At 49.2% G+C, this 9,574-nt stretch overlaps 1 protein-coding gene across 1 annotated transcript in view; it reads left to right on the forward strand.

Annotated features, from left to right (window-relative positions):
- The window catches only part of LOC109315843 (collagen alpha-1(VII) chain-like), a 210,158-nt gene extending 202,093 nt beyond the window's left edge, over positions 1-8,065 (forward strand). The window contains 3 exon segments of the mRNA XM_019543782.1: positions 2,430-2,498; positions 4,587-4,757; positions 7,744-8,065. Coding sequence (XP_019399327.1) covers positions 2,430-2,498; positions 4,587-4,757; positions 7,744-7,751 — 248 coding nt within the window. The 3' untranslated portion in view covers positions 7,752-8,065.
- Positions 8,066-9,574: the final 1,509 nt, after the last annotated feature.

Genomic DNA, 9,574 nt, shown 5'->3' on the forward strand with positions numbered 1-9,574 from the left:
GTGAATAGGATGGGATTCAACACAGACAAGTGCATCCACACATGCATCTCGAGCAGGTCCAAGGAGGTGATCCTCCCCCTCTATGCGGCACTGGTCAGGCCGCAGCTGAAGTACTGCGTCCAGGTCTGGTCGCCGCACTTCAGGAGGGATGTGGACAGCATGGAGAGGGTCCAGAGGAGGCCACTGGCATGATCGGGGACAACAGGGCAGGCCGTATGAGGAGAGGCGATGGGACCTGAACCTGTTCAGTCTCCGCAAGAGAAGGCTGAGGGGGGGATCTTGTGGCCTGTTACAGACTAGACAGGGGGGATCAGCAGGCACTGGGGTTGAGCCCCCCCTGCCCTAGTGCATTTCCAGAATACCCCAGAGAGAAACAGGGGGCTGCATTAACCTGAAGTCAGGCAGAAGGGAGGTTAGAGATGCACCTTGTAGACTAACTGAATTGGGGTGGCATGAGTCTTTGTGGTGCTTAGCAAGGTGAAGTAGCGGTCACGCACAAAAGCTTGTACATCTCTGATCCAGTGGGTGCATCTACACATGTGCTTTACTGTGAAGCAGACTAATTAGCTCCACAGCAAAGCATCACTGTTTACCTGTGCACCAGTATCAGGGTTCAGCAAATGAATTAACTCCGCTGTAAGAGAGTCATGTTGGGGACAAGGACTTACTATCTTATGGCAGAGTCATTAATTGCGATAAAATGCACGGGTAGATGGTGACTGCAGGGGTAAATTGCTCCCAGGCAGCCCAGGTAGCGGGGGCCTAGACTCCTGCCTGCTACTTAGCTACATAGCTTTGCACTTTTGGCTCTCCCGTGCCCCAGCCAGCCGCTTCACCACCACCTGGAGTCCAGGGCTGATCCCGCTAAGCCTGTTAGCAGCCTGAGCCTGCTCCCCCCCAGCTCAAATTGCTGCTGTCCTGGACGCATGTGTAGGTGCTGCACCTGGGAGCTGCATGCTCTAGCTCAGACAGCTCCGGAGTTTATCCCTTTGCATTAATTGCACATGTAGATGCCCCCGGTTAGCCTGCAAGGTGCCAAAATACTCCAGCATTTTAGAAATAATGCCTTTGAAATGAAGACAGTTGCCCTGCAAGATAGCTGCCTGGATCTTTCCCAGAGAAGGAACGTGGTTCGGCAATGTGGCTATTTCAACCCAGGGACAGAAGGAGAAAAGGCAAATCCAACTCTGCTATTCACAAGTGGAGAAAGGTAGTTACCTATGTTAATCTCGCAGCTATTGGTAAGGGGGTGAGAAGACCAGGCCTTAGCGCTGGGTATGAAATCATGGCACTGGCAGCGATGCTGAGTGGGACCTGTTGGTTTCCAAAGGGCACCCGCTTTCACTCCTCGTGGCTGTCCCTTAGGCACTGAACTTGGTGTGCGTCTCACTCAGCAGCCTGGTGCCACCGGACTTCACGTCCATAAATCGGGGCAGAATTCAGGAAGCAAAATCCCAAGTCACTTTGGCCTCCTTGAAGGAAATAACCTGCCCACCTTCAGGTGATCACCCCACATCTGAACTACCCTGAGCTTGAGGAGGAGCTGACAGTGGGCCACTCAGTGTCCCGCTCGGTGTCAATGCCATGATTTCATATCCCAAACTGAATATCCCCAAATTTCCATGTTCCCCTTCCCCTGTTCCAACCTTTCGGGGGCCGCCTACTCCAATCTGGTGTCCTTGTTGCACATCAAAGGCATCAGCCACGTGGGTTGAAACTGCCTTTATATTAAAGAAGCATTTTGGCAGGGCCGGATTAACCCCTCCGTGTCTCCTAGGCAAACACACTTGTGGGCCCCTACTTTTTTTTTCACTCAATAGTTATAATATCTTAAATAAGCAAAACTGGGCCCCTTCTTCACTTAGGGCCCTAGGCATGTGCCTAGTTTGCCTGTGCATTAATCCAGCCCTGCATTTTGCATCTGGAAAACTTGAGACCACTGGTGCAGTCCACATGCTATTGAATCACAGCTGTAGCTGTCTCCGGCTTGCAGTCCCATTAGAGCTCGGGCCTTAGGCAACAGGGCGCATAAATCGGTCTGCTCGGCACTGAGCGCGGATAGACGCCGGAAATGTTAACAGGATTCTGCAATCAGGGGGTTATTGCTGCCGGATTACAACTGCTCCTGGCTTTTCAAACCTCTCAAATTTGCACAACTCCCATCTGACATTTATCTCCCCTCTCCTGCAAACACCGCCAATACTTCAATTTTCTCTGACTAACACCCGACCTTTTTGACTGAGTTGTTAAAAGCCATTAAGAATTTTATCACTGCTGATTTCCACCGCTCGCCAATTGTTCCGTGACATTTATCAAGAGCTCATTATACGACGGGAAACCGTGTACGCCTGTAACGATCAATATTTAAATCACGGCTAATTTATTTGTGCGCCCTCATTAACTGTGATTTCCATTTGCTTTCTCGGCAGCTCTCCGTGATAAGCAGATAATGGAGCCGGCCCAGCGCGAGCAGCGACAAGCCCGCAGCCCATTACAAGGTGAAATGCACTGAATTAAATGGCATTTAGGGAAGTCACTTCCAGGGGAGGAAGTGCTTTTGAATATTGAGCTCCAGGGGACCCGCGTTGGAACAGTTACGCTTGTTAACTAGCACGGCGAGAAGCTCTGGCCCTTCCACCCGCCATGTAGGGGATGAGCTCGGGAGCTGGACTTTCCTCGCTGCTGGGGTAGTTCTTTGCAGCCAACAAATGAGGAAGTTCAGTGTGTTACAGCCACGGCCGGCAGGATGAGGACAGCAATAAGATGCTGTGGGGGAGCTGCACAGTATTAGTGCAGTTAGGTGTGCAAACGCTGCACAAGATCAGCCCAGAGGTTTCAAATAGCATCCAAAATGTTCTCACCTGCTGTGGTCTGAGCTCTTTGCAACGAGAATTGCTTTAGGGTTTTTGTGTCGTCACAAAACAAGTGACAGCTAACGACTGGCACTTTCCAAGGGGGGACCTGGAGCCTAACGAAGTTGAGAAGTTCATGGTAGACAGCAAAGTGCTGGCATCTGCGTTGATGCTGTATGGGCCATCTTGGGGCAAATGCACCGTCAGGTAGTTCTCTGTGTGTTGGGGAGGTGGTCATGAGGCAGGGGCTGGGGCCTGTGTGATAGGGCAGCCTGCTCAGCATGGGCCCATGATCCATAGATTTCATAGATGTCATAGACATTCGGGCTGGAAGGGACCTTGGGAGACCATCGAGTCCAGCCCCCTGCCCCAGGGGCAGGAAGGCAGCTGGGGTCATAGGATCCCAGCAAGGTAAACATCCAAATTTGGATCCAACATTGGATCCCAGCAAGATAATCCATCTGACTTTGTTTTCTCCATGGATCCTGTTCCTCCCGTAAATAACAGGGGTGTTAACACCCAGTTGGCTGGCGATCATGTCCACTGCCATCTGGTTACTTCCATTGAGTACTACCTTTACCAAAGTCAGTTGTGCTTGGGAAGGATCTAGGTCTCGTTGTGGTGGGCTGGACAAGCCTTTGGAAAAACCCAAGTTCAAGACTCTGTCACCCTCACACTTACATCCAGTCCCTGCATTAGGGTTGCCAACTCTGACCGAGGCTATTCCAGGCGGGTTTTTTCCCCCCAGCATCACGTAATGTCATTAATTGTATTGTTCAATGCATTCACAATATCAGTCTCCCAGATTGCTTTCGATAGTCATTGGGAGATCGATGCCGATTCTGGTAGACCCTTGGCCAATCTGGGAGGGTTGGCAACCCTACCTCACATCCATCTCAAGCGAGGGGTGTCATAGCAGAGTGGTTGGGGCATCTCCAGAGGCATCAGTTTGGACCTTGCTTGTGGCCCCCTCCAAAGGCCAACCCCTACTGACCCCACTGCATCTGAACCTACTTATTTGATTGGGACATCCAAGATGGCTAGATTCATAGATGCCAGGATCTCAGCAGATCATCAAGTCCAACCCCAATGTGTGTCTTTGGCTACAGTACCTGGTACCTTTGAATCACAGAATCAGAGAGACGTTGGGCTAGAAGGGACCTCCAAAGGTCATGTAGGCCAACCCCCAGCTTGCAGCCAGCTCATCGCTATCCAAGCCACCCTATACAAATCCAATGTCTAACCTCTTAGAAAAGCTACAGTCAACCCCGGCATTACCATGAGACGTAACACCCTAACTGGCTACAGGTAAAGCAGGGAAAACACAGAAGCCAGCATCCTGCTGCTGTTGGTAGACGCTCAAGAGATCCCAAGACGCTCATGCCCCCACTACAGAGGAAGGCAAAACCCCCCAGAGTCCAAACTGAAGCATGCTAGCCAGGAGGCCACCTAGACTGACCCATACCCCAATAAGCTGGGTCAACTGCAGCTCAATGTGAGGCCGGGTGGGAAAGGCCGGTCCTTGGTTCTCCATTCAAGTTTCCTGGCAGGGCACGGGCAGTGCTCTCGCCCCCCCTGCTTTTGCCCATGGCAAGCTGAGGCGTGTGGCACTGCATCGCCCTGCGATGCGCAAGGGGTTGATGTGAGTTTGGGGATTCTCCTGGGGGAGCGATGGCTTTGAGGTCCACACAGTCCTGTGTCCCTGTCTGACTGGGGGGGTCTGCTTCCTTTCAGACCCCTGTCTGCTGCCTATGGACGAGGGCTCCTGCTCGCAGTACACGCTGCTGTGGTACTACCGCCCGGAGGCGAACCACTGCAGGCCCTTTGTCTTTGGAGGCTGCGGTGGGAACAGCAACCGGTTTAAATCCAAGCAACGCTGCGAGCAGCGGTGTAAAATCCCAACAGGTGAGGGCCTTTCTCTTCTCATGAGTCTGACCCCCGTGCTTTTCCTGCCCGGGGCAGGGGGCTGCACTCGATGACCTGCAAAGGTCCCTTCCAACCCAAATGTCTATGAATCTATGAACCCACGACTTCCCTGGTCCTCCCAGGTCACCCTTCTGGCAGAGAACAGCTTCCCTGCAAACACCCACCCACCAATGGCTCTCTTTCCCACCAAAACTTCACTCCCCTGCTTGGGACAAATCAGTGCCTGATTTCCAATCGAAACGTATCTGTAGCCAGATTGCAGCTGTTTGATCTTGTGTTGGTGTTTTCCAGTCTGGAAAACGCTTCCCTCTCCCCTAATACTCATCTTGCAAATGGGCTTGAAAAGGGTGACCTGGCCCTAGGCCTTGTCTCTGCAACGTCTGCCCCACCTGATGCATGGTAAGAGTGTACTAGCCTTTTGTCACAGCTGAATCCAATTTGGCAATTCATTTTAGCCACACAAAAAAAAGAGGGGGACGGACAATTGGAAAAGTCAAAATGAAATGATTTCAGGTGTCAGGTCAGAAAGGAGGTTGGCAGGGGGGGGAGGGCAGATATAAGTGCTGGGACTCCCAAGAATCATTTTGAACTGCCAGGTTTCCAATCAGATGGTACCACTTGCAGTCTTCTTTCCAAAAAAACAAGCCTGATGCTCGAAGCGGTACCAACACTGTTTCGCTGGGTGCGTGACGAAGCTTGCGCTGACACGGCTGACATGTGTGAACGTGCTCCCTGGAAACATAGACTTGTGCCTTAAGAATTCAAGCTGACGAAGGCAGAGGGTGTTAGCCACTGGTGATATTAAAAAGAGTGGGAAAAAAAACCCTGTTAGACTGCTTTTTTTTTTTTTTTTAGTGGGAGATCTTGCTGTATAAAACAGGCCAGAAATCAAGCATTCCTATGCCTGGAGCCTGCAAAAAGGCTTGGGTCAGTGCCCTTGGCCCTCTGGCCTCCCTAGATTTGTTCTGCATCTCTCCTGGGTGCTGTGATTCCTGTGGCTGACAAGGATCGGTCCTTCCCTGAGTTTGAGTTTCACTGAGGACCATCCTTAATGGTTTTGAAGACCCAGGCAGACAAGGCATTGGCTGAGATGATGTAGTTGGGGCTGGTCCTGCTTTGAGCAGGGGGTTGGACTAGAGGTGACCCCCTGGGGTCCTTTCCAACCCCATTTTTTATGAGTCTATGATCATGCCCCAATACTCTCCATGCTGAGACCAGACCGTATACGTGGCAAAAATTTGTCTCAGGCACCGCTGGGCATCTGGGGCACCTAGACACATGCATCGAGGCTGCCCCAACACGCTGTAATTACACGCTAGTCATTACCATGCTGGAGCAGACTCCAGTGTCCTGTGTATCAGTACTGCACTGAAAAATGCTAGTTAGACAAGCTTCAGTTAAAGCACCCCAGCTGCCGTTTTTCAGCACAGGGATGCTGATGCACATGATGCTCTGGGTGCTTTAATTAGAGGGGCTCCAAGAGCGGGCACTTTAATTAGAGTGGCTCTTCACACCACTGTAATTAAAGCACCACCCCCCCGGAGCATGTGTGTAAACACTCCTATTGCCCAGTTTTGAGCCTATTGCCTCCTCCTCCTCTTTGGGAAGGCAGGCAGTTTGCAGAAACACTCCAGGGGAAATAGGAGGCCATCACAGCCGGCACTGGCAATAACAGCCTTGCCTGCTGCTGATCGGTGCACAAGGGGTGGCTATAATCAGCCATCTGAGTGACACATCTGTGTCATCACAGATCAAAGATCAAAGTCACTAATGCCACCAGCAGTCTGTCTCTGTTTGCTCTCCCCGGCATGTCTTAAAAGTTTCCGATGAGGCTTATTATACAGTAGTTGATGGATGTAGGACACAAGGTTCAGATTCACAGCAGGATTTGCATCTAGGTGTTTCCCTAATATAATTAAAACATTTGTCCACTTCTGTGCAGGGCATTAGGCCTCAATGATATCATTTTTTTGATAAGCAATTGAATGGGCTTTGGCCAAGGCTTGGATGTTATTGTGTTGGAGACCAGGCTGATTCAAAACAGGCGCAACCCACTTGGTGGAGAGCAGATAATTGTTTCACGTGGCAAGCGTTTATTGACTCTAGGTTATTCCAAACCACTGACCACAAAGTTCCCAGTTAGCCAAGGTGTGCAGCCCAGCAACAGCCAAGATGTGTTTGGATGACATTAAATTTGACGCACATAAAATTTCAGCTGTAGATCTCAGGGATCTGCTCCCACCTTAGGGAGATGAACATCTTTGCACTCGCAGGGTCTGCAGGAACATCAGACACCCCATCCACCGTGCCGGCTGTCTCCTGCAGGCAAGGCAGCGAGGGTGGAGGGATAAGCATTGCAAACCTCACTGTCTGAAAAGGATTTCAAGACAATGCAATGGGTTCTGTGCACCAGAGTTAGTGGGTTTGCAAGCCTGAATTTTAATCCAGAGCTGTGATACGTTTTATTATACTGTGCTAGCCAAAAGAATGGAGCATGCTGGGACAGGAGGTAGGGTAATACGAGGAAGGCTAGACCTAATGAACCCTAGAAAATAGTCTTCCCTTCCTGTAGATTCTTTCACAAGTGCTATCCGAAAACAGACAGAAGCCCAGTGAGTTGGGATCTCCACCAGGTTGCCCTTGATCTGCCTGATTCAAAGCAGAGACTTGACCCTAGGTTCCCTAAATCCCAGCTGTATGCCCTAAACAGTGAGCTGGTTCAGGATTAATCCTATTTACCCTCTGGTTTTGTCCCTCTATTCCATCCTGGACCTGAAAGACATTTCCCAGCCAAGTTTCGTCAAACTGGTAGTTCCTACAGAATGGGGTTTTTTTTAAGGCATCGACATTTTCCAACCAAAAAAACCCAACCCAAATATTTTGTCACAGAACTTCTGATCAGCTGAGAAGTTGAGGGCCTAAAATGATCCTGTTTGTTTTCTCTTGCTTTCCAAACCAATCCTAGGAAGGTGACTGCTTGCCATCCCACAACTACGTAAAGGAGAAAGGAGCTACAAGAGGTGATTCCAGGACATCTTGGAGGTTGAACATATAGCAAGCAAGACATACCATTTCGCACAGAGGTGTTGGATATGCACTCCGTGAACCAAGGAGATTGTTATTATGGACATGAAGTCACTGGGTTTGCTAAGGGTGGTTTTTTTTGCTGGGCTTGAAAAAGCCAAAATGCTGAGATGCTTTTGCCATTCACACCATGGAGTGATTGTGCAAACCCCCAAAGATGCCTACATTTCATGTCATCTTAAATAAAACACAGTTTTCGACCAGCCTTGTATAATTCTAGTTACCCACTAAACTGGGGCAGGGCATTCTCTGGGCTGGGCAAGTAGAGAGTATTTGAGCTTTTCCGTTGCCATCGTTTTAGCTAATGGACAAGTAGATTTCTCCCTGGGGCTGATACTGTTTTCATGCTGATGTGACGAGGCCATCCTAGATCACTACCACAAATGGCTAGACCCTGAGACAAATCAGAGTCACGCCAAAATGTCACTTGAACAATGCGTTGGCTGTCTTTGCAGTCGGCTAATTGCTTTCATCCAGGCTTAGAGTGGGTATGCGCTCAGCATGGAGAAGTCATCAGAGCTTTCTGAAGCCCAATCCCAGCTCTGTCCCCATATTTTTTCTGTAACTTTGGACAAATCATCCACCTTCTTCCTCCTTTGGATTCCCACCTCTTTCTTTCGTATGGTATCAGATATCAACTTCCAAATCTATGTGCCGCTGTCTGGTATTATCACTCAATGTTTCCTGCCTGTAATAAAGGGATAATACTTGCCTCCCAAGTAAGTTCATCTTATGTTAGCTAATCTCATTGCACTGGAGAAAATGCCAAGCATTCCTAAAATGTCGTTCGTGGCCAGATCATATGAAAACATGCTGGAAGTCATTGCCTCTCCCTGGGAAATCTCCAGCCAGGTTTCTAGATCAAAGTGTCTTGGATACATTGAATAATTTGAAGGGGTTGCCAAATTAGGTGCCAGATGATGAGGTTGGATAGCTGCATTAATGGCAGAGGGTTAGTCTTCTGGATCCAATAACACCAGTGTTTCACTGTGCCTGATGAGAAGGATGGAGCCCTTTGAGACATAAATGATAAGGCAGGTTGATAACTTCTCAGAGGAACTGCGCTTTATCGTAAGCAGGACAAAGTGTGCGATGCTGCAGTATCTGATGCATGTGTACATGAGGTTAGCTTACATGCACGTGTATGCGAGGTTAGCTTAGATCTTATAGCATTTGTTCATCATTTCTTTAGAAAGCAACATAGTGGACATGTCAACACATGCAATTAATGCCATTTGGATTTATTGTGCAGTAAACTTACTGCACGGTAGACTAATTCCCTGCTCAGTAAGCGCCTGCACTTGTAGGTGGTGATGCTTTACTGCGCAGTAGACCAGTCTACTGCAGCAGTTCCCAGTCTATGGTATGTGTACCACCAGTGGCATGCAAACAGCCTGCCAGTGGTACATGTTAATAGATTCATTATAATTACTTCATACAACATAAATTTGCCAGTGGTACTTAAGGTTGAACTGAAAAATGTGTTGGTGGTACTTAAGGTTGTATCGTTTTCAACTGGTGGTGCACAATCCGTCAGAGTTTAGTAAACCGCTGGTCTACTGCGCCATAAAGCATCTCATGTAGACACGGCCAGTGTGTAGGATGGATGATTAGACTCACCTATATAGATGAGGAAGGAGACCACAAATGGGTTAGATTGGAAGTATCAAATGTCTTTATGTGACAGACTTCATCTGAAAACATCAGGTTTG

Source organism: Crocodylus porosus, unplaced genomic scaffold (genome assembly GCF_001723895.1).
Source record: "Crocodylus porosus isolate Cpor-Errol unplaced genomic scaffold, CroPor_comp1, whole genome shotgun sequence".
Lineage (NCBI taxonomy): Eukaryota > Metazoa > Chordata > Crocodylia > Crocodylidae > Crocodylus > Crocodylus porosus.